General features: G+C 47.7%; 3 protein-coding genes across 3 annotated transcripts in view; 1 reads left to right on the top strand and 2 right to left on the bottom strand.

The window, feature by feature from the left end:
- birc6 (baculoviral IAP repeat containing 6) overlaps positions 1-2,658 on the bottom strand; it is a 52,574-nt gene extending 49,916 nt beyond the window's left edge. Inside the window, 1 exon segment of the mRNA XM_076992070.1 lies at positions 2,230-2,658. Coding sequence (XP_076848185.1) covers positions 2,230-2,440 — 211 coding nt within the window. The 5' untranslated portion in view covers positions 2,441-2,658.
- Positions 2,659-3,375: 717 nt separating this feature from the next.
- On the bottom strand, positions 3,376-6,716 carry yipf4 (Yip1 domain family, member 4). Its single transcript, XM_076992074.1, has 6 exons — positions 6,460-6,716; positions 6,214-6,361; positions 5,869-6,040; positions 5,429-5,506; positions 5,154-5,267; positions 3,376-4,329 (listed from the first exon to the last, which is right to left on the bottom strand). The coding sequence occupies exons 1-6, from the start codon at positions 6,515-6,517 to the stop codon at positions 4,192-4,194; spliced, it is 708 nt and encodes a 235-aa protein (XP_076848189.1). The 5' UTR covers positions 6,518-6,716; the 3' UTR covers positions 3,376-4,191.
- Positions 6,717-12,882: 6,166 nt separating this feature from the next.
- exo1 (exonuclease 1) lies at positions 12,883-22,894 on the top strand. The gene is made up of 13 exons (XM_076992105.1): positions 12,883-13,671; positions 14,014-14,133; positions 14,253-14,376; positions 14,775-14,912; positions 15,416-15,628; positions 15,842-16,029; positions 16,891-16,993; positions 17,298-17,520; positions 18,834-19,071; positions 19,565-20,063; positions 20,147-20,239; positions 20,448-20,641; positions 22,406-22,894. The coding sequence occupies exons 1-13, from the start codon at positions 13,511-13,513 to the stop codon at positions 22,482-22,484; spliced, it is 2,373 nt and encodes a 790-aa protein (XP_076848220.1). The 5' UTR covers positions 12,883-13,510; the 3' UTR covers positions 22,485-22,894.
- Positions 22,895-23,674: the final 780 nt, after the last annotated feature.

Below are 23,674 nucleotides of genomic sequence, written 5' to 3'. Positions count from 1 at the left end.
TAACGAGCAGACAAAAAGTTCTGATATAATAATGAGTCGACCTAATGCTTCTGTGATCTGTACCCTGGTACATATGTGCCCACACATACTGAAAATGTTCCCTAAGCGAAGCAACTGGCCATATTAAACATTTTACATATGCAAAATAGGTTCGTTTAAATGGTCTAATCGAAATAAGTCATAGTCTAACCCGGTCAACAACATTTGGGCGGATAGTGTGATCATTAGATATATCTAGATAACATGCATTACCGACATCCCACAGCGTTCACGGTGTCGACCAAAACTTCAATGACAAGACAAGCTTATTAACGTGATCACACAGCACTGGCGAAAAACAGCCAAATAGACCGTTCAGGGTCAAGTGACCAAACCGTTGGCAAAATAAATGTTATTTAGTAACGTACCTAGCTGGCTAACTAACATTAAAACGGCCAGGTAATAATCTGCCAAAACACTTGTGGCTAGCTAGTTAGCAAAATAAAGCACTTGGGCACTTAGCTGGTCTAATTTACCCGTCTAACTGGCGTTACCTCGCCCGGTTTACCCGTCTAACTGGCGTTACCTCGCCCAGGTTTACCCGTCTAACTGGCGTTACCTCGCCCAGGTTTACCCGTCTAACTGGCGTTACCTCGCCCAGGTTTACCCGTCTAACTGGCGTTAGCCCGCCCGGTTTACCCGTCTAACTGGCGTTACCTCGCCCAGGTTTACCCGTCTAACTGGCGTTACCTCGCCCAGGTTTACCCGTCTAACTGGCGTTACCTCGCCCAGGTTTACCCGTCTAACTGGCGTTACCTCGCCCAGGTTTACCCGTCTAACTGACGTTAGCTCGCCCAGGTTTACCCGTCTAACTGACGTTAGCTCGCCCGGTTCACCCGTCTAACTGACGTTAACCCGCCCGGTTCACCCGTCTAACTGACGTTAACCCGCCCGGTTCACCCGTCTAACTGACGTTAACCCGCCCGGTTCACCCGTCTAACTGACGTTACCTCGCCCAGGTTTACCCGTCTAACTGACGTTAACCCGCCCGGTTCACCCGTCTAACTGACGTTACCTCGCCCAGGTTTACCCGTCTAACTGACGTTACCTCGCCCAGGTTTACCCGTCTAACTGACGTTACCTCGCCCAGGTTTGCCCAGGTTTACCCGTCTAACTGACGTTACCTCGCCCGGTTTACCCGTCTAACTGACGTTACCTCGCCCAGGTTTGCCCAGCTTTACCCGTCTAACTGGCGTTACCTCGCCCGGTTTACCCGTCTAACTGGCGTTACCTCGCCCAGGTTCACCCGTCTAACTGGCGTTACCTCGCCCAGGTTCACCCGTCTAACTGACGTTACCTCGCCCAGGTTCACCCGTCTAACTGACGTTACCTCGCCCAGGTTCACCCGTCTAACTGACGTTACCTCGCCCAGGTTCACCCGTCTAACTGACGTTACCTCGCCCAGGTTCACCCGCCTAACTGACGTTACCTCGCCCAGGTTCACCCGTCTAACTGGCGTTACCTCGCCCGGTTCACCCGTCTAACTGGCGTTACCTCGCCCAGGTTTACCCGTCTAACTGGCGTTACCTCGCCCAGGTTTACCCGTCTAACTGGCGTTACCTCGCCCAGGTTCACCCGTCTAACTGACGTTAGCTCGCCCGGTTCACCCGTCTAACTGACGTTAGCTCGCCCGGTTCACCCGTCTAACTGACGTTAGCTCGCCCGGTTCACCCGTCTAACTGACGTTAACCCGCCCGGTTCACCCGTCTAACTGACGTTAACCCGCCCGGTTCACCCGTCTAACTGACGTTAACCGGGCGGCTAGTTGAAGTAACGACGACGCTAAACTCGCCCGTAGCCGTTAGCCGCTCCGCCCGGCGGGCTGCGTCCGTCACACTGGCGGCTAAGCTAGCAGGAAGGAAGCGGTTAGCACGGGTGCTAATCACACCTCGCTTCTCCTTCATCCGTGTGACATTGGTCCGAGTTTGGCGCTGCGAGCAGCCGGCACGGCGGCGGATCAGGAACAAAACACACACGGACACGGTTAAATAAACCACCCGACCACGAACAACCGACCCAGACGGCGGGGACCCAAGGCCGGACTCGGTGGGGTTAGCTCCGGGCTAACACAGACACGCAAGGCCCCGCGTAGATCCCCGTCCTGTCGTGTCGCGGTGCCCCGTGTTTGGGCCGTCCCCCGTCCCCCCCGGCGAGCGAGTGGACGCTCGTCGCCAAAAACCGGAGACTCACCGTGCAAGGCGGAGGCCTGCAGTATGGCCCCCGACGTGCCGTCAATGACTTTGATGCTGCCCCGGCTGGTGACGGCCAGGATGGCGTTGAGGGCCGGGTGGTAGGAGAGGCTCCGCAGGCCCTCCTCGTCGCAGCGCAGGCATCCGTCCCTCAGCACGACCCAGTCGGAGGAGTTCGACGAGCAGGAGCCCGGCGAGGCCGCGGCCGCCATTTCCGCCCCCGTAACGTTACCTTCCCGTTCTGGTGGGGTTTTTTTGTTTTATTTTCGTCTTTCGGGAGTTTCTGTTGATACGTCTTGATGTAGAAAAAAAAATGGTAAAAAAAAAATCGAAAATCCAAAGTACCGCTAGCACTCTCACTGCTGGGCTCTCCCTCCGCGGCTTCTGTTCCTCCTCCCCAAACCGCAGCGGCGGCTATTCACCATCACTAATACGGAAACCCGGCGGCGTGCGTCTGTGGAGACGCGTCAGGTGGACGGAACTAGCGTAGTGGCCGCTGTCGCACGCCCAACCGCTGGGGGGAAGCACAGCGCGACACAAACGCACGGACAGCAAGTTGCGTTTTTAGCGTGGTGGCTTTGTGATTATAGCTGATGGAAATAATTTTAAAAGTCAGCAACAACAACAAAAAAAAGCAAGTTTTCTCATTACGTGCTGTCTACATTGCGTTAAATATAAGTATTGAAACAGAAATCCTTGGAGTGGGATAGGTCGTGAACCTCTCACAAAACGTCAGTAGATGGTACATATCTAAATATGGGAGCGCTGCTGCAACTTCATTAAGGTTCTTTAGTCAATTCCTACTGCCACCCAATTATAAAGCGATTTATGTGCCTATTCTGATGGTACAGTAACCATCTGGGTTTATTCCAACATATACAACACAGACAGGGAACATGTTTATTAACAATGTTAAAGAGAAATGCTGTAGTGTGCTGAGCGTCCAGCATTGGCCAAAGCGTTTCGTGATGAGTAATTTGTAAACAAGCTACACCATATTGTTTTAAATTATGCAAGCGTTTATAACAATTCCTAAAGACGTAAAGATGAAGAGTCGTTAAATAACAAACACGTTATATCTGTCAGTTTTCCCGTAAATGGCATCACTTTTGCAGAAATCAGTAGGGTAAAAGACAAAATGATGAACTAGAATGGAAATACTTTTTAATCAAAGTAATGAGCTGTACATGAATATCACAATTTCTGAACTGAATTACTTTGAAGAAATTCATTGTAACCCTGGCATGTGTTTCATCACTATGTATATAAAGTTGTTTTGGGTCGCAAGTTATACAAACACATTTTTGGCTACATTTACAGTCCATTAAAATAAACCACAGCCATATAAAACAGCTACTAAAAGGCACCCATTCTTATCAGTATCTTCTTACTCATGTTCTATAGCCTCCATACTCTTCCTGGTCAATTTTATAAGTTAGGAATCCAAAAAAAAAAAAAATACAGTAAAGAAAAATTCCAAGTCACCACAGTTTAGGGGGGAAAAGGAGCATGTTGAGTTTTAATGCAAGTCTAGGATAAATCACACACATCTAAACTATTAGGCGTGATTGTAACAATCTCTGATGCATGACCTTCATGAATTTCAGAATCAATCATAACGTAAATGCAAGTTTAACAAAAGTTTTTTTTTCTTTTAGTGTATTTCATAAAACCCTTAATGAAACCATAGAGCCATTTACAAGGGCAATGGCTAAATGCATGGCCTGCTATACCTTTTACTGGAACAAAGTTAACTAATATATTAAACACATTAACTCTGTACACTTCATTACCTGCTGTGAAGGACTTCATGGGGTAAAAAAAAAAAAGAAGGAAAAAAGAAGAGAGAAATCCCATGCTCCTCCTTCTGCATCATGTGAACAGTCCTGCACCTGCAGTGTACATCTCTAAGGTGCTACGTGTCAGTGTCCAAGCAAAGTGCCAATCAAGGCCCGTGGTCCAATCAGACTCCAGTATACAGAGACAGGAAGTAGATATACAAAAGGAAGATTGGGTATATAAGGAGCGGTTTCTTTGTTTTGAACTCATCACCGACGAGTAGCGATGCAGCACTGTACGCAGCCCAGAATACTCCAAAAAGCTAAAAAGATCAACATTTTAAAAAGAGCCATTAACATCAGTTATTTGTGAAATGTATACAAGTAAGCAAAAACCAAAGAGCTGATCATAACTGTGTGTGTGTACAGTAAAATGGGTGTTTTGAAAGAGTTAGAAGGTAATAAAGTGGTATACACTGGAACACCACACACACACACTAACCAACAAGCCTTCCTCAAAGACTCACTTTCATAACCAAAGTCAATTAACGTGATTAAGGATTTCCAATTAATCATAATTGACGGATGATAATTGAGTCTGACACCTATTACTGTGCATAATTATTGCCATTCTACATCCTGCTTATTGCATTTCTCTTGTAAGAACACAATGCTCTATGCAGTAGTTGGCTGCAGCATAGATTTAACACTGTGTGTTTGAGAATAGTGGAAGTGTTGTCATAGGGCATATGTGTACATGCATTAGAAAAGTAACCTTAAGTTTCCACCGAGCATAAAACTGCATCCGGTTTTAGGTTAAATGGTCTTGTTAAACCAAAGACATAAAAAACATTTAGTAGCAAGTCCTACTCAGGTTACCTATGAAATTTCTGCAGTGCAATTTCAGGGTTACTTTTGCAGACCCAGACTAAACCTAGACTACAAACACGTTCTAATGATGATTCATTACTGGCACCGTAATGACTCGGCTTAAATGTATTTCCAGGAAACTGCATTTCTACATCACTCCTATATCATTTGTTGTTTACAAGAATGTATTTCACTCAGAGAAAAAAATAATCTGGATAAAAGAATTCAGTCAAATTTATCAATGTAATACCTTTTCCTTAATTCTTGTTATACTCACCTTTATGAGTGTAGACACAACCTCAAAACTCCCAGTGATCAGGAGCACGGGGGCTATTACAATCAAGGGAAGCAAGGAGTATCCGATCACCCCAAGAACCTGCCCGTATGAAACCTGCCAATAAGGTTATTCTCTAGTGAATTTCCTTCTTTTAGGTTTTAACAGTAAGCATTTCCATACACGTATATAAATAATAGGAATTAAGATATTTTTACCATTTTAAATGAGCCCTTAGTATTACAAATGACAAACCAGCAAAGATTCATGAGTATTACCTCTCCACCAAGCACTCTTGCAAGGAGAAAAATCGTAAGAGATCCAAATATCCAAATGGTAATGATCCAAGACACAACCTATAACAAAACACATAAACCTAATTATGTATGATGATTACACTTGAAAATGGCACAGTGCTGTTGACTCTACCTTTAACCAAAGTGTTTAAACACACGAGGAGGAAAATTTGTGTCTCCCATTTTGGGTGGAGCACCCACAGTTCATGTAGCAAAGCTACGAGAACAAGGCACATACAGAAGAAAACAGATAACGCAGGTGAAGGAAGACAGGAACGTCACGCCCCAAATACGCAAGGCACCAGAAGACAGGCCAAACCGCACTCAACACGAAACACTTTATTCGTTTTACTCATAATTCACGGCATCAGCAATTTGGACACACAGCCGTCTCACCGCTACACAAACGCGTATCCGCTCACCCTGAACTGTCCGTAGATGGAGATCATGGAGAAGAGGAGTACCACTGCCAGCGGCCCCCAGAAGTCTGGGTTGTCCCGGACCACCTGCCTGTTGAAGCCCAGGGAGGGCATGGGCATCAGAACACACCTGACCTTATAGTAGATGTCCTTCAGGTCAATGTCCAGCTCCTCCCTGCATCACACACGTATGGGGAGACCAAAGCAGCTTAAAACCAGCAAATGGAGACGAATAAACGCGCCTTTGTCGACATATTAACACTTAATAAATATATATACTTAATATTTATAATACATAATTAATATATATTAACACAAATTAATATTGTTTCTCGACGGCAGACCCACAGAAGAGGTTTGGTGTCCTCGGCCTCGTCCTCCTCCACCTCCAGCAGCCACCCGTAGCCCCGCTGCCGCAGGAAGGTGGCGGCGTCCCGGGCCTGCTCGCCGCCCATGTTCAGCTGCACGTCCGGGGCGTCCATGGTGCCGCTCAGCTCTGCGAGGGAAACGGGGAAGCGGGTCGGTACGAGATATTTAACCCAGACGGAGGGTCGGAGCCGCGGCGCGGGCCCGTGTGTGAGACGGCCGAGGTACCTTCGGCGTCGGTGGAGGAGACGAAGGTGAAGTCCCCGCTGGCGGGGGAGAACTGCATGGTTGTCCGCCGCCGTGACCCGGGGGGGTGTCACGCTCAGCTCGTCCGGGGGGTCCGCGAGGATGACGGGAGACTGTCGGCCGCTTCACACCATCGCCTGCCACGTTCAAACCACCTCGACGGGGTTCGGCCTCGACAACAAGCCCGCGGAGGAAGCAGGAAGTAGAGCGGACGCCCGAGAAAGACGACACGTCAAAGCCCCGGACGGCGGCGCGGGCGGGCGACATCTGGCGGCGGCCTGCTGGAAGTGCAGCCGCCAGCAGCAGGGAAGCGGTACTAACGGCGGTGGTGGCAGTATTCAGTATTCAGTACTCAGTACTCCGTGGTATTTAAATACTCAACACAACACTGATCTTAATCCAATGTGGAGTTTTAAAGCAGAGTTGTATAATCCAGGTTCAGAATGTAAAAGTCCTCACCAGGATTTTACTCAGGCTTCCTGTGTTGATTCCACTAATTTTACCTGGATTGCACTAATTAGAAAATCTAGCAAGCTTGGTGAGGACTTTTACTTTGTGAACCTGGATTATACACCTGTTTTAAAGCATACATGAAAGAAAACTATCCGTCTTCTCACCACGGTTAGTGAAGTCTTAAGCCGGCTGTGTTCGAAATAGATTACTACATACTGGATACTGCATACTGGTCCTCGTAGTAGTATGCAGTACCGTTTCCAGTATGCGACAAAAGCAAAGCACACTACGGGGTCACGTGAACGTAGCGTTGCATGATGGGATGCAGTACACCACGAAGATAGCTCTGTTCGCGTACTGGAATATTTTGCGGAAGTAGTAGGTCATCCGGGTATGTTTCGCGTACTGGAAATTTTCATTTTGGTCACATACTGCATACGACATACTGATTTGGGGCTCGATCAGTACGCCAGTAGTATGTAGTAGACTATTTCGAACACAGCCCTGGTTTATACTTGACGCGCCACGAGCGGCGCGAGGGTCCGCGCGGCGAAAATGACGTATTCGCTGTGGCTCCGCCCGTGCGCGAGTGCCTCGCGCGCTGTCCGTTCGCGAGGTCGTGCACCTCTCGAATTTTGTAACTTCGCGCGCGCGCCGTGCTTCAGCGCGATGGACAAAGTCATGTTTGCTGGGTTCATACACCTATACAAGGTGGAATTAAAGCACTTGTACGTCACTTTAAAGCCTGGTTTATACTCGACGCGCCGCGAGCGGCGCGAGGGTCCGCGCGGCGAAAATGACGTAATCGCTGTGGCTCCGCCCGTGCGCGACGGCCTCGCGCGCTGTCGCCGCGCGAGGTCGTGCACCTCTCAAGCCTGACCACTGTGCTGTTTCATTACTCCTCTCCTTGAACAATCGTAAATTGCACACAAATTCAATTTGGAAATTCAATAGCAAGCTTTTGTTAAATGTGAACTTTTGTACAGAAGTTAGAAAACTCTTAGAGGAAATTTCACTGATGGAAACTTCATCATTGAGCAAATGGGAGTGGTTTAAATTTAGCGTTAAATCTCTTGCAATTAAAATAGGTAAGCACACTGCCAATGAGATGAGAGCAAAACAATCACAAATTATAAATAACATAAATTCTATGTGTGCTAAACCTCTGTTAACATCGGAGGAGAGAGGCCATTTAGATGATCTCAAATCTCAACTTGATGATTTATTTTTAGAAAAGGCAAAGGGCGCGTTTATTCGCTCCAGGGCTCGTTGGATTGAGGAGGGTGAAAGAAATTCCGCATATTTCTATGGTCTTGAGAAGCAGAGACAGTCCAAAAAGAGAATCTCCAAATTATATGTTAATGGCAGTGTTACTGAAGATTCGGATTCAATATGTGACAAGATTAGTGCCTTTTATAGCAATTTGTACAGTTCCAAATTTTCCAAATTTAAGTGCCAGTCCTTTTTTGAGGAAATTAATGATTCCATTGAATTAGTTGACTCTCAATTTAAGGAAGCAATGGAGAAAGATTTGACCATTGATGAGTTGGATGATGTAATCCAGCGAATGGCTAAGGGGAAATCACCAGGCCTGGATGGTCTGACAGTTGAATTCTATCTTTTCTTTTGGGAAGATATTCGGTTGTTATTATTCAATGGCCTTGTAGACTGCATCTCTAACAAATCTCTCTCTCCCACCATGAAGCGAGGACTCATCACCCTGATTCCTAAGGTCAACAAGGACCCTTTATCCCTGGAAAATTGGAGACCAATCACTTTATTATGTATAGACTATAAAATGCTAGCGTTTGTGTATGCAAATCGCTTAAATAAGGGCTTGGCTTCTGTAATTAGTGAATGTCAGTCTGCCTTCATGAAAGGAAGGAATATACATTTTCATACCAGATTGATTCTAGACATGTTGGACTATAGAGAATTTATTAATAATGACAGTTTTATTTTATTCCTTGATTTCTACAAGGCGTTCGACTCTTTGGAACATTGTTTCATTGCCGAAACCCTGGAACGCATGGGTTTTGGGGAGAAATTTCGTAGTATAATCGAGATGTTTTATACTGATATAAGTAGTTCAGTATCCCTTGGTAATGGTATGACCCCAAGCTTTAGTGTGTCACGAGGCATTCGTCAAGGATGTCCGATTTCTCCTAAATTATTCATCTTGGCAACTCAAATGTTTACGCTATCAATTTATAGGAATTCAAATTTGCATGGCATTAATATTTTGGGTAAGGAATTTAAATTAAGTCAATTTGCCGATGATACTGCTATTTTTCTAAAAGATAAAACCATGGTGGAAGTGGCTCTAAATCTGGTTTCGTCTTTTTCTGGTGCTTCAGGTCTGCTTCTCAATATCAAAAAATGTGATCTGCTCCCGATCCATTCTTGCTCTGAGGAATCTGTTGCTTCTATTTCCGTTAAGTCTGAAGTGAAATATCTGGGCATTACGATTTCTAAGGACCCTGTTAGGAGAGAAGAGATCAATGTTGATAAAAGGGTGATTGATATGAAGAAATCCCTGGGTCACTGGTTAACTAGAGATCTTACAATTTTCGGTCGTGTTCTTCTTTCTAAAGCTGAAGGAGTGTCTAAATTGATTTATCCTTGCCAGGCGGTTTTTACTTCTAAGAAATCTATTCAAAAGGCAAATTCAATATTTTTTCATTTCCTTTGGAAGAATAAAACTCACTACTTGAGGAGATCTCAATTGATTAAAGATTATAATAAGGGTGGTATCAAAGCCTTAGATTTTGAAGCATTACTTGGTTCTTGTAGAATTAACTGGTTAAGGTCCCTCCTGTCTTCTCCGAACTCTATGTGGTTTCACATTCCTAGAGCTTTAATTAAAAAGATTGGTGGTATGGATTTTTTCCTACGGTGTGATTTTGAGATTAGTAAGATTCCGGTTAAGTTATCTAAATTCCACGCGCAAGTCTTGCACTACTGGAAAATGATTTTCTCTCACAACTTTTCACCACATGGTTCTTTATTGTGGAATAATAGAACAATACTGGTCAACAGGAAATCAGTTTTTAAAGCTGATTGGTACGAGAAGGGTGTTTTGTTTGTAACTGATTTGATGGATGCCGGTGGTTGTCTGTTGGACCACAGGGATTTTATGGACAAATATAATTTGGTTTGTAATCGTAAAGATTATTTGAAAATGTGTAAAGCTATTCCAGATGCTCTGGTCTGTCTCATACAAAACACCCTTCTGTATGCTAAAGTCTCTTCAACCCTTCCTAATTTGGTAATAAGTACTTGCAACATAATGGACAAAAGGTGTAATACTGCTGTTCTTACGTCTGCCTTTAAATCTAAATTGTTTTATGATTATAACATAAGGACATCAGTCCTGGCAGACTCAGCTACAGCATTAAAGTCCAACTCTAAATATCTGAGATATCCTGTCTCACCTAAGGTGAAAGAAACTCATTTTAAAATTTGTCATAACTTTTATCCAGTTGCAGATTTTCTACAAAGACGGTTTAAATTCGAAGTGGAAGGTTGTTCTTTTTGTGATAGTCCAGGTGAATCCTTAGAACATCTGTTCTTCACTTGCCCCATCACTAAAATTTTTTGGAGTGACATGAGAAATTGGTTATCATTAAAACTTGAGAACATTCCGGTCTTTAATCTTAATCATGTGTTGTACTTTTTCAGCGATCTTGATCACAAAATATCTGATTTGGTGAATATTGTTTTCTTGCTTGCTAAATACCACATACACTGCTGTAAATGGAGACGCTCAGCCCCATGCTTTGCAGGCTTCCTAGTTGACTTTAAGCGGTACTTCTCCTCATTAAAATGTGTAAGATCTGAGTATGCCAAAAAAGTGGCTCTTGATGTTTCTAAATTTCTTTTGTTCTAGTGTTTTTAGTGTTTAGAGTTTTTTTTCTTGGCCCCCTAGTCCCTCTTTGTTTTCTTGACGTTTCTGTACCTTGTTTTCTCCTACCTTTACGAGTGATGTGTATGTACTTGTTATTCTTCAATAAAAAAAAAATAAAAAAAATAAAAAAAAAATAAACTACTACTCCTCACAGCGAAAAAAAAAAAAAAAAAAAAAAAAAAAAACCTCTCAAGCCTGGTTGAAGCCTGGTTTATACTCGACGCGCCGCGAGCGGCGCGAGGGTCCGCGCGGCGAAAATGACGTAATCGCTGTGGCTCCGCCCGTGCGCGAGGGCCTCGCACGCTGTCGCGGCGCGAGGTCGTGCACCTCTCGAATTTTGTAACTTCGCGCGCGCGCCGCGCTTCAGCGCGATGGACAGAGTCATGTTTGCTGGGTTCATACACCTATACAAGGTGGAATTAAAGCACTTGTACGTCACTTTAAAGGTCCATTTCAATATTTCCCAGCACGTTAAACTTAATTAAGTTTAATATTTATACATATACTCGAAATGAATCGAAATAATTCGCTTTTTTAATCACATTAGTTTATGGTTGTTTATTTTCAAAACGCCCAATCTTAACGTCTTCACGTTCTCTCATGTTTCGCCCTGGAATTACAAGAGGCTCGTATTTGTTAACGTATGTTTCGGACAACACTGCAAAGCCATATTTACGTTTGATGCCTGATGTGTATATATACGGTCTCTGGTCAGGTAAAAATGTTCTTTCCCCGGTTTTGCAGGGGTTTTTTATTCTCCACTGCCACCTATCGTTTCGAGAACACTGCAGCGACGCTCGCGACGCAACACCGCTCGCGCAGGGTCGCGCGAGGTGGGCGAAGTTGCACCCTACGGTTGCACCCTAGCGCGCTACTCCGCCCACCTCGCGCGACCCTGCGCGAGCGGTGTAGCCGTTTATACTTTCGCGAACGTCGCGAGCGTCGCTGCAGTGTTCTCCGAAACGATAGGTGGCGATAGGTGGCAGTGGAGAATAAAAAACCCCTGCAAAACCGGTGAAAGAACATTTTTACCTGACCAGAGACCGTATATATACACATCAGGCATCAAACGTAAATATGGCTTTGCAGTGTTGTCCGAAACGATACGTTAACAAATACGAGCCTCTTGTAATTCCAGGGAGAAACATGAGAGAACGTGAAGACGTTAAGATTGGGCGTTTTGAAAATAAACAACCATAAACTAATGTGATTAAAAAAGCGAATTATTTCGATTCATTTCGAGTATATGTATAAATATTTAACTTAATTAAGTTTAACGTGCTGGGAAATATTGAAATGGACCTTTAAAGTGACGTACAAGTGCTTTAATTCCACCTTGTATAGGTGTATGAACCCGGCAAACATGACTTTGTCCATCGCGCTGAAGCGCGGCGCGCGCGCGAAGTTACAAAATTCGAGAGGTGCACGACCTCGCGCCGCGACAGCGCGCGAGGCCCTCGCGCACGGGCGGAGCCACAGCGATTACGTCATTTTCGCCGCGCGGACCCTCGCGCCGCTCGCGGCGCGTCGAGTATAAACCAGGCTTTAAGAGGCTCGTATTTGTTAACATATCGTTTCGGACAACACTGCAAAGCCTAGTGACTCTCGCGACGCTCGCGAAACCGCTCGCGCAGGGTCGCGCGAGGTGGGCGGAGTCGCGCGCTACGGTCGCTCGCGAAAGTATAATATATTTTATATATAAGGTGGGATCAGCCCCGTCGACAGGGGGGGACAACCGGGTCTGTTGTCCCGGGCCCCAGGGCCAGGGGGGCCCATCAAAGAGCCCAGCAATTTATTTTTTATTTAAAGTCTATAATTTTTAAATAATCTTGAAATCTTTCATTAATCTGACTGCGTTTTAACTAGTTTTAAACACCTGAATTAGGGCTTAGATTATGTTTTCCCCCCTCAAATGTGTTATTATCATGGGATCACTGCGTGGTTACGACTGAGGACCCCTCACGCTGCAGTGTTACTGCCGCTAAATACGAGACGCATGACTGAAGACCACAGTGACGCCTTTAAATAAGTGTTATTATTCAAAACGTTTATAGAAGACCAAAACAACAACAACTTTTTATCAACAACAACATATTTTAATCATTTATTTTTAATCACTAATCGGTGAACTGCTGACTGCAGGCCAGACATGGATTCATTCAGAGCACCAGCCACTCGCCTTCTGCTCCGCTCCGCGGTTGTCTGACGGAAACAGACGGACCAATCGGCTCGCCGCGCTGCGGCCGGCTGACCAATCGGCTCGCCGCGCTGTGGCCGGCTGACCAATCGGCTCGCCGCGCTGTGGCCGTCTGACCAATCAGCTCGCTGCGCTGCGAGGCGTCACATTTGGCGCTAAACTTGTAGTAAAGGTTCGTCGTTAAACGAGACGTCGTTCGTCTTCTATGGATCTTCGCCATTAAAACGTCCGTTAATGTCCGTTATGGTGGTACCACCTCCTATAGGAACACTTTTATTAGGACATCTCACATCTCCTTAAAGGTGTTTCAGCTTCCGCGGCTACTTTGTGACCGTGTTTTGTGGTTAAAGTGGCGGCCGAGCCCCCTGCTGTCCGCCCGGGTCTCGCCGCGTCGTCGGGCGGCCGCTCGTGATTCGAACCGCCGCTGTCGTTAAACGCGTCCCAGCGCGGCTGAACCGAGCCCGGCGGTCCGGGCGATGGGGATCCAGGGGCTGCTGCAGTTCCTCCGCGACGCCTCGGAACCCGTCCACGTGAAGCGGTACCGGGGGCAGGCCGTGGCCGTGGACACCTACTGCTGGCTGCACAAGGGAGCGTTCTCCTGCGCGGACAAGCTGGCCAAAGGGGAACCCACCGACCAGTGAGTGTTCACGTCTCAGATTAAATAAAGTGGAATATTTATATATAAATATATAATTGTATATAAAATGTATGTATATATATATATATGGTGTGTGAGTGTGTGCGTGTTTATACCAGTATATAAAAATATGTCATCCTTGCTTGTGTGTGTGTGTGTGTGTGCGTGTTTATACCAGTATATAAAAATGTCATCCTTGCTTGTGTGTGTGTGTGTGTGTGTTTATACCAGTATAGAAAAATATTTAATCCTTGCTTGTGTGTGTGTGTGTGTGTGTGTTTTAATGCTATATACAAATCGACATAAAGCCCCAAAAACCTTTGCTTTTCTCCTCCCTGACAGATATGTAAACTTCTGCATGAAGTTTGTGGACATGCTCCTGTCTTTTGGGGTCAAGCCCATCCTGGTGTTCGATGGGCGAAACCTTCCTTCAAAGCAGGAGGTGGAGAAGACGCGCAGAGAGTGAGCCACGGCCAGGCCTCTGGCCTTGAGATGAGACAGTAGCGAGATATAGTGTGTCTGATTTTGGTTTTTTTGGGGGTGGGGGTCTGATTTTCCTCTTCATTTCTGCTCCGTGTCAGGCGTCGCCAGGCGAACCTGCAGAAGGGGAAGCAGCTGTTGAGGGAGGGGAAGTTGACGGAGGCCCGAGAATGCTTCAACCGCTCCGTCAACGTCACTCCCGCCATGGCACACGAAGTCATCAAGGTAGGAGCTACCCAGCTCACTTCGTTACCCAGCCCTTATTTTAATAACCATTTCCCCATCTGCTACTTTTGATTTGCATATTTATCCTCGCAAGCTACGCGATCTGATCTTGTCGAGTTACCGATAGTGGTTTATGGTAGACGCCGATAATTAGTCAGGGAAAAAAAAAACCCATTGAGCTGTAATGAGGCTAAAAAGTGAACAATGCATGACAGGGCTAGTAAAATGGATACATGGAGGCTGTTGTACACATTATACATATTATACACATGCCTTTCCCAGACCACACTGTTAAACGTCCAGTGTTAACATCTACAGTCCCCCGTCTCCAGTCACTGAGTGTCCCGCGGTCACTGGAAGTCCTGTGAACACACTCACCATGGTCTGGCTGTCCTCAGGTGGCCAGGACGCGGGGAGTGGACTGTCTGGTGGCCCCCTACGAGGCCGACGCCCAGCTAGCTTTTCTGAACAGAGCCGGCATTGCCCAAGCAGTCATCACCGAGGACTCCGACCTGTTGGCGTTCGGCTGCAAGAAGGTACACACACACACCTGTAAGACCAAAAATGATCACGGACCTCATGCGAACTTGCATTACTGGCCCACATTATTTATTTGACCTTTTAAAATCTACACTGTGAACAGGAATGAACTGAGAGCACTGTAGCTTGCTGTCTGACTGCAGCCTGTAATGCTCCCTTTCTGTCAGAGTGCTTCTATCAGTCTGATGTTGTGATGTGGTGATCAGGCAGTCTGATGTTGTGATCTGTGATCAGACAGTTTGCTGTTGTGATGTTCTGTGATCAGACAGTCTTAATTTTGTGATGTTCCGTGATCAGACAGTCTGATTACACGGGGACAGTCTGATGTTGTGATGTGATGTTCCGTGATCAGACAGTTTGGTGTTGTGATGTTCCGTGATCAGACAGTTTGGTGTTGTGATGTTCTGTGATCAGACAGTCTGATGTTGTGATGTTCTGTGATCAGACAGTCTGATGACGCGGGGACAGTCTGATGATGTGGTGTGCTCTGGATCTGCAGGTGATCCTGAAGATGGACAAGCTGGGCCACGGCTTGGAGATCGAGCAGTGTCACCTGGGGCGTTGCCGGGCGCTGGGCGACATCTTCACGGAGGAGAAGTTCAGACACATGTGCATCCTGTCGGGCTGCGACTACCTGCCCTCCCTGCACGGCATCGGCCTGGGCAAAGCCTGCAAGCTGCTGAAGATGGCCAACAACCCCGACATCCTGAAGGTGCGGCTGCCTCCGCCCGGCTCGGGGGGGTGGGGGGGTGGAGAACACCTTTGTACCTGGGAATGAGCTCTGAGAATGCAGTTTGTCCAAAGCTTCTCATTTTTCGTTTTTTGCGTGGCGTGTTTAATTGCGTTTCCTTGACGTGCCTCAAATCTTAAACGTAAAGTGTCTTAGAAGGATCTAAAGCGTAGCCGCCCTGGTTGGCTTCCGCAGGTGATCAAGAAGATCGGTCAGTACCTGAAGATGAACATCACGGTGCCTGAGGAGTACCTGCAGGGCTTTGTGAGGGCCAACAACACCTTCCTGTACCAGCTGGTGTTTGACCCCATCAGCAGGAAGGTGGTGCCCCTCAACCCCTACCCAGAGCACATCGACCCCGCCACCCTCAGTTATGCTGGAGTGTATCCTTCATGGAACTCGAGTCGTAAGCCGGCTTAACCCGATCGCTGCCCTGCTGCTAATGGGGTAATCCCACACTCGTGTATTACCTTTCAGAAAGAAGCAACAGTATTGCTGCCAGAGTGCAAATATCTGTGTGTGTGTGTGTGTGTGTGTGTGTGTGTGTGTGTGTGTGTGTGTGTGTGTGTGTGTGAGGGTGTGTGTGAGGGTGTGTGTGAGGGTGTGTGTGAGGGTGTGTGTGAGGGTGTGTGTGAGGGTGTGTGTGTGTGTGTGTGTGTGTGTGAGGGTGTGTGTGTGTGTGTGTGTGTGTGTGTGTGTGTGTGTGTGTGTGTGTGTGTGTGTGTGTGTGAGGGTGTGTGTGTGTGTGTGTGTGTGTGTGTGTGTGTGTGTGTGTGTGTGTGTGTGTGTGTGTGTGTGTGTGAGCTTCCCTGTTGTTTGGATCAAAGATGCGCAGTGCTCACTTGTCCTACTGCGAGCCCTGTAATGTGCACTAGCGTGTGAGCAGACGTGCACACAGCCGTAGTGGTGCTCCTGACCCGGTCGCCGGTCCACTGGCTGTCTTTTTATTGGACCACTTTCACTAGATACTGAGTAAAATGCCTGGGTCACCCCACAACACCTTCAGCCATCTCAGTTTGGGCCTCGTCAGAGTCACTCTGACTCTTACACTTGCTTCCCACATATGGAGCAGTTTGGAATGATCTCAGGAATCTTTTCAGTAGTTTGTTGTTGTTTTTGTTTATTGGTTTTGGCATCTGCACATTAGAATATGGTTACAAAATACGGTGTTTTTTGTTTTGGGGGGGGTTGCAACCCTACAAAACAGCGAGACAAAAACGTTCCTTAATGTTGCGTGACTCTAGGAACGTGGGGGACACTCTGGGCCTCCAGATGGCCCTGGGGAACCTGGACCTCAACACCATGGAGAAGATCGATGACTTCAACCCCGATGCTCCTCCAGCACAGGTTAGAAGCAGCACGTTCAAACTCTGTGTGTGTTACTCTGCTGCTACTCGCTATGTGTGATTATTCCCTCTGACTTTTGAGTTCTCACAATACATAATTTGTCAGATATTGTAAATGCACCGGATACAACAGCTTCATGGTGACTCTGAAGGGGGAAGAAGCCCTTCCAATATAATCTCAGTACTGCATTGTGAAACCTGGTTCATCTCCAGATGTTTTAGAGTGTGTTCTAGTGCGCTGGTATCCAGGAGAACACCTGCTGCTGCACCTCAGGTCTCCTCTCTCTCCTGTCCCCCCCCCCCAGGCCATCAAGGCGCCCCGCAGCAGAGGCTGGGCTGACCGGCGTGAGGTCTGCCCCCCTGCCCTCGCTAGTATCTGGAGCAGGGGCTACACGCCAGTACCCGTGGTGCCTTCGGCTCCGGCCTCTCCTGGAAGACCCCCGCCCACCCGGGGCAAGGAGAGGCTAGTCACCCTGCAGGGCCTGAAACTGCCCCACAGAGAGGCGCAGGTCAAGAGACCCCGAGAAGGTGAGGAGGTCCGCGAGGAGCAGAACCCTGCTCAGGTGGATCAGGAGTCACACAAAGCTCTGAATCCCGTCCCGGTCCTCGGGACCCATGGGACGGCCCACGTTTTTGCTCCCACACAGGTCCTAGAACGCCCGTACTAAGAATCCTCACTACCTAGTACACTACAAAGGTGAACTGGGATCTGGGTTAGAGCAAATCCATTCACGGCGTCTCCAGTAGAGTTGCACAAGACGTCGAATGTTCGGTGCTTTTTCAGTACTAGAACGTAGCAAACCGTTCCAACACTTGATGCTCTCAGTACTGAATGTAGCCTGAGGCTCCCGAGTCTGTATTCCGGGGAGGTGAATCGAATTAGCGCACACGCTAATTTGACTCGGATGAGTGACCCGCGTGTGCCAGCTGGCGTGAGAGGTTCAAGGACTCGCGTGTGGGCACATTTTACCTACGTTGCTGATGGAGGCGGCTAGCCAAACAGAACCAACTCAACCAAAATGCAAAAGGTATTCTGAATCGGATTCAGAATCTTTTAATCCAAAGCCCCTCCCCCTAGACACATTGGAGTGGTTCAGTTGCTGTGTAGAACTTCCATGTGCAATTTAAAACAGGCAGGTCTATCCTGTAAAGAGGTTCACTGATTGGTTAATACAGCTGGGACTGTTTTTAAAGTATCTGATTCTCTCCCCTGGGTTTCCTCCTTACAGCAACTATTGTAGTTCTGATCATTGGGTGTCGAGACAGTTTAGCCAAAGTGTTGAGAAACTAAATCACAGCAGCATTCAGAGACTCGTGGGCAAAAGTCAAACATTAAACACAGCTGGGTATCGTATCACACCAGCTGAAGGGATTTAAGGTGTGTTAATACCTGAACACAGTCCAGAGCCCAGTACATACTGCACAGGGGTGGATTGTATTACAGTGTTTTCCCAACTTTGTTTGCTCAGGGTTGGAGGGTTCAAATAACTGAAATACCGACTGTTGTAGAATCCTAGTAACCCTCTATTCAAAATATCGTTATATTATATTGGTATTATATAGTACGTGATCACATCTCTTCACCTGTACGTGTCTGTTCCACCACGATTAATGGATCATCGCTGAGGTCATAATTTGCAGCGTAATATGCTGTAGCTGTTTTTTGTGCTGTGTAGTAGCACAGAGCAATACACACATTTCAGTGACGAACAGGTGAGCGTGGAACTGCATGAGTGACTTTCTGGAGCTGCGAGAATCTCGTGAAATAGTGACCAAAAGTTCAAAGAACGTGTTTGAAATTGGGACGTTGATGAAGCCGTCACCTTCCTGTTCCTCGTCAGCCTGCAGCATCTCCGAGGAGGACGTGCTGGATCAGTACTTATCGGACCCGAAGAGGCCGCGCACGCACACGCCCCCCTGCCGAGCCCCGCCCACTCCCCAGGCCGAGCGGACCCTGTTTAGAGAGACGGGGAGCGGCGAGGGCGGCGGTCGGCCCCGACCTCGCAACCGATTCGCCACGCTGCTGCAGTGGAGGAACCAATCGGAGGAAAGTGATGGAGAGCAGGGCATACGCAGCAGGTACTCAATGGCAACATGATGTCATCCAGGAGTGGGTGTGGCAGGTGTGTGTGTGTGTGTGTGTGTATGTGTGTGAGTGTGTGTGTGTGTGTGTGTGTGTGTGTGTGTGTGTGTGTGTTGGGGGGGTTGTTATGCACTACAGTACAACTCGGGTTTATAAATCTTTCCAAGCCAAACATGGTACACTTTCAGTACATTGTCCTCGTGTTACGTGCTGTTGCACTAACCCTGGTGTAATCGCACCATCTGTGGGAGTACTCAAGAGTGATACCGCCACACTCTCTCCACACTGATGCTTCTGTGACGCTCATCTTGAGGCAAATTATGACATGGAAAGTCCGAATTAGAGCAGTGTGGGCGGAGTCAGACCCACGGGTGCTTATGGGGGTTTTTTTTTGCTGTTCCACATGCAAACTTCCGTAAAAGTTTTGAGGAGCGTTGACGTGAGCGTAGTTGCAGACATGGCCCCCCTCACCACCGCTGTCTCCTGCAGGTTTTTTGCCGGTGCGAACCACCACTGCCCGGCCAGCCCCCCCAGGTCCGAGGCCCCTCACAGCCCTGCTCTCGATGGGGCTCCAGCACCAGAGCTCCAGGCAGAGGACCGCCACTCCGAGAGCCCCAGCCCATCACCCTCCCTCTCCCCTCCCTCTCTGCCCCCCGCCCAGAACCTGGGTCACTTCAGCCTGTCCTCCAGCTCTGTGGAACGTTCCAGAAACGTGTCCCTGCCGTCATCCACCTCTTCGGGCGCTTCTCGGGCCCCGGGCCTCTCCGCCCTGCAACAGTTTCACAGGAAAAAGGAGAGTTTGTCCTGGGGAGCATCCACCCAGTGTGTCCAGGCCTCCCCTCCGCTAGAGGGCGCTGATGATCTAGACACGCCTCCTGGCTCTCCTCCATCACAAGACAGCGCCTACTTCTCTCAGCCCCACAGCGCCCCCGCTGGCACGGAGGATTCTCCGGTCAGCAGTCAGATCACGGGAGAGTCGCTTGAACAGGTGAAGACAGAAGAGTCTCATTTTTCCCACCAACAAAACATTCCTCTCTCTTATTAACCATCCATTATTTATTCTGTGTCTAGGAGAAAGATGCCCGGAGGAGTTCAGAGCGTTGCGTGACCCCCGGCCGTTCGCCTGCAGTGAAGGAGGTCTGCTCTGCGACCCCTAGAGCCAAGGTGAGCTGAGTCAGTCACAGACGGCTACGACAGGCCGGAGGTGAAGATGGAGACGTGTATTTGAGTCTCTCCTCCTGTTTGGTGCCGTGTGGGAGGCAGACAGGCGGGTAAACCCATGTAGGACTGATCATTAGGGACGGCCCCAAATCTAAACGCGAGTTTGTAATGATGTAATGGTTTTTCAGAGTGCACCCTGTTCCTCACGCAGGTGTCTGGCCTGTTGCGCACGCGTCCCGCTGAGCAGGACGGGACCCGTAAGATCAGGACCTCTGGTCCAGCCAGAGCAAGCGGACTTCGAAGGAAGCCCAACGCTCCAGGGGCGAAGTGGACCGTCACGAACGAGAACAGCCCAGCACTGCAGACCACCATCAGTGGCCTCTGGAGAAACTTCAGCTTCACAAAGTACGGAAGCGTGAGCACTCCTTAATTGTGGAGATGTTACATTTAACTGCATAATGCTCCCAAGATCTGCAGAAAATGGATCAGTTGGATCAAGAAAACGGTTTAAGAAAAGTCGGTTAATGTACCAAAAAGGGTGAGGTGGTGTCTCTGACCAGTGCTTTGACCATAATGTGCAAAATACCGTCAAACACACTGTATACTCCACCGCAGTATTACCACTGTAAACCACAGGGGGCGACGTTACCACAAATGTGCCTTTTGCACCACAGAAGTGATGGAACAGGCACACCTGGTGTGAGTGATTCAGCTCTTCCAGAGCAGGGTGTAATGTCAGAACTGGGGGGAGGTTCTGGGCCGGCCAGGTCCCTGCGTCTCCTCTGTGGAGACACGTGTGACACGGTGGGAGTGGGGGGTCGTGGCGGAGGGTTTCTTCAGGGGTTCTTAGACAAACGTACCAGAACCTGACCCACCCTAATAATAAAATACTGAATATTTGATGGTTCACAATCACAAGGTCTCTCCCTTTCCTTGCTGTATGTGTATAAACATGAGTCCTGATTATGGGAACCAATTAAAGCTGAACAGTTTTGGTAAATTCTTGACAATTATCAATAGAAATACACGTTTTTATTTACAACCCCTGGAACAAAGTATGGATTCACCAGTCTGAGATCACCACTCATTCAGACATTTTATTCTTATTCAAACACAATACAATAATGTCATTCCAAAGTGCAACTTGTTGGCTTTCAGAAACACTAAAAGAAATAAAAAAAACATTGGGGAAACACAGTAAATGTTACTTTTATTGAGCAAGCACAGGGAAAAAAATATGGAATCCCTCAATTCTGAGGAAAAAATAGGGATAAACATGAATCATGATAAACAAAAGAACATTCAAAATACATCACTAGTATTTTGTTGAACCACCGTTGGCTTTTATAACGGCTTGCAGTCTCTGAGACATGGACTTGAGTGACAAACAGTATTCTATATCAGTTTGGTGCCAACTCTTTTTGATAGCAGTTGCCACATTAGCGTTGCAGGTCGGAGCCTTCTTGTGGACCATTTCTTTAAATTTCCACCACAGGTTTTCAATTGTGTTGAGATCTGGACTATTTGCACGCCATGACATCAACTGAATGTGTCTTTCTGTGTTTTTGCCCTATGACACGATGCATTGTCATCATCTCCAAACATTCAAACTGTTCAATTGATGGCATGAGAAAACTGTTCAGAATGTCAACGTAAACTTGTGCATTGATAGAAGAATGAACCACAGTCATCTTCCCAGGGCCTTTGCCTGACATGCAGCCCCATATCAAGGACTGTAGAAACGTGTTTTCTTCAGGCAGTCCTCTTTATAAATCTTTGGAATGACCTTATTATTGTATCATGTTTTTGATCTGAGTTTGTTCTACAGAATAAAATGTCTGAAGGCTCATCCCAGACTGGTGATTCCATACATTTTGCCAGAGGTTGTATTGTGTATGTATGTACATAGATATATTGGTACTCTGTAGTGTATATAAAATAACATGCATATACAATACACAGACTTACTCTTCTGACCTACAGCCAAACCAGATCATTTCCATATAGGATTCAGTTAACATGCACATTGGGGAATCAGTTCTAATCGGTTTATAATCATTCTTTTCAAGCTCTTTTCCATTAGTTGGTTTGATAGTTTGTTTAGCAACATGATGCAAATATTCCCACTTTAAAGGTGCCATGAGTTGAATCTGTGTGTCTGTGTTTCAGAGTGAACACGAAGATAAACCCAAGTAGGAAAGGACAGCCCATGTCCCCACTGAAGGACAACCTACTGACCACTCCCTGATCTCTCACACACACACACACACACACACACCTGAGGACAGCCCATGTCCCCACTGAAGGACAACCTACTAACCACTCCCACACACTCATCCAAACAGGACACAGGCGGTCCGGAAGCACCCCAAAGCTCCTCTGTGATGTCCAAGACGACAGCCCCTTACTACCCATGTGGGACAAACTACACCAACATTCAAATCTCTGGACTAGCAGCGATTGCTCTTATTGTACTGTAATCACACAAGCTGTGTCTTCATGTTTTTATATCTGTAAATAAAGTGCCTGTAAACACGCCTCACGCTTCTCTACGTGAAGGAGAACAGGACCAAGTGCCATGGTGTCGTCATGCACCCGTGTCGTGAGGTTCCGGGGCAGGGTGTTTGTCGCCATGGTGTCGTGAGGTTCTGGGAGGTTCCTGGGCAGGGTGTTTGTCGCCATGGTGTCGTCATGCACCCGTGTCGTGAGGTTCCGGGGCAGGGTGTTTGTCGCCATGGTGTCGTGAGGTTCTGGGAGGTTCCTGGGCAGGGTGTTTGTCGCCATGGTGTCGTCATGCACCCGTGTCGTGAGGTTCCGGGGCAGGGTGTTTGTCGCCATGGTGTCGCCACGCACCCATGTTGTGAGGTTCCGGGACAGGGTGTTTGTCGCCATGGTGTCGCCATGCACCCGTGTGATGAGGTTCCAGGGCAGGGTGTTGGTCGCCATGGTGTCGTGAGGTTCCGGGGCAGGGTGTTTGTCGCCATGGTGTCGCCACGCACCCGTGTCGTGAGGTTCCGGGGCAGGGTGTTTGTCACCATGGTGTCACCATGCACCCGTGTCATGAGGTTCCGGGGCAGGGTGTTGGTCCCCATGGTGTCGTGAGGTTCCGGGGCAGGGTGTTGGTCCCCATGGTGTCGTGAGGTTCCGGGGCAGGGTGTTTGTCGGCATGGTGTCGCCATGCACCCGTGTCGTGAGGTTCCGGGGCAGGGTGTTTGTCGCCGTGGTGTCGCCACGGACCCGTGTCGTGTTTGCGTGTGTTAGCAGGGGAGAGCCTGTGTGGACAATGCGGTCATTGCAACATCTAATCCTCCCTGCATGCAGGAATGAACAATGCATTTCTGGGCTGCATTGTTGGTGGCTTGTGGCTTGGTGTCTGTCTGGTTTAGGAACGCACTGTAGATGCAGGTACGGGTGAGGGCCCTTACAGGCATGGCTGCT

The sequence above is a fragment of the Brachyhypopomus gauderio genome, unplaced genomic scaffold (assembly GCF_052324685.1).
Source record: "Brachyhypopomus gauderio isolate BG-103 unplaced genomic scaffold, BGAUD_0.2 sc89, whole genome shotgun sequence".
NCBI lineage: Eukaryota > Metazoa > Chordata > Actinopteri > Gymnotiformes > Hypopomidae > Brachyhypopomus > Brachyhypopomus gauderio.
The sequence above is the reverse complement of the archived record's forward strand: the minus strand, read 5'-3'. Positions and strand labels throughout refer to the sequence as shown.

Excerpts from the sequence above, each read along its gene's own strand:
- exo1 (XM_076992105.1), top strand. The coding sequence starts at position 13,511 with ATGGGGATCCAGGGGCTGCTGCAGTTCCTCCGCGACGCCTCGGAACCC. Across the intron at positions 14,913-15,415 it reads TGGCGTTCGGCTGCAAGAAG|GTGATCCTGAAGATGGACAA; the intron begins GTACACACACAC and ends CTGGATCTGCAG. Across the intron at positions 20,642-22,405 it reads AGAAACTTCAGCTTCACAAA|AGTGAACACGAAGATAAACC; the intron begins GTACGGAAGCGT and ends TCTGTGTTTCAG.
- yipf4 (XM_076992074.1), bottom strand. The coding sequence starts at position 6,517 with ATGCAGTTCTCCCCCGCCAGCGGGGACTTCACCTTCGTCTCCTCCACC. Across the intron at positions 5,507-5,868 it reads CCATCTACGGACAGTTCAGG|GTTGTGTCTTGGATCATTAC; the intron begins GTGAGCGGATAC and ends GTTTTGTTATAG. Across the intron at positions 5,268-5,428 it reads CAAGAGTGCTTGGTGGAGAG|GTTTCATACGGGCAGGTTCT; the intron begins GTAATACTCATG and ends CCTTATTGGCAG.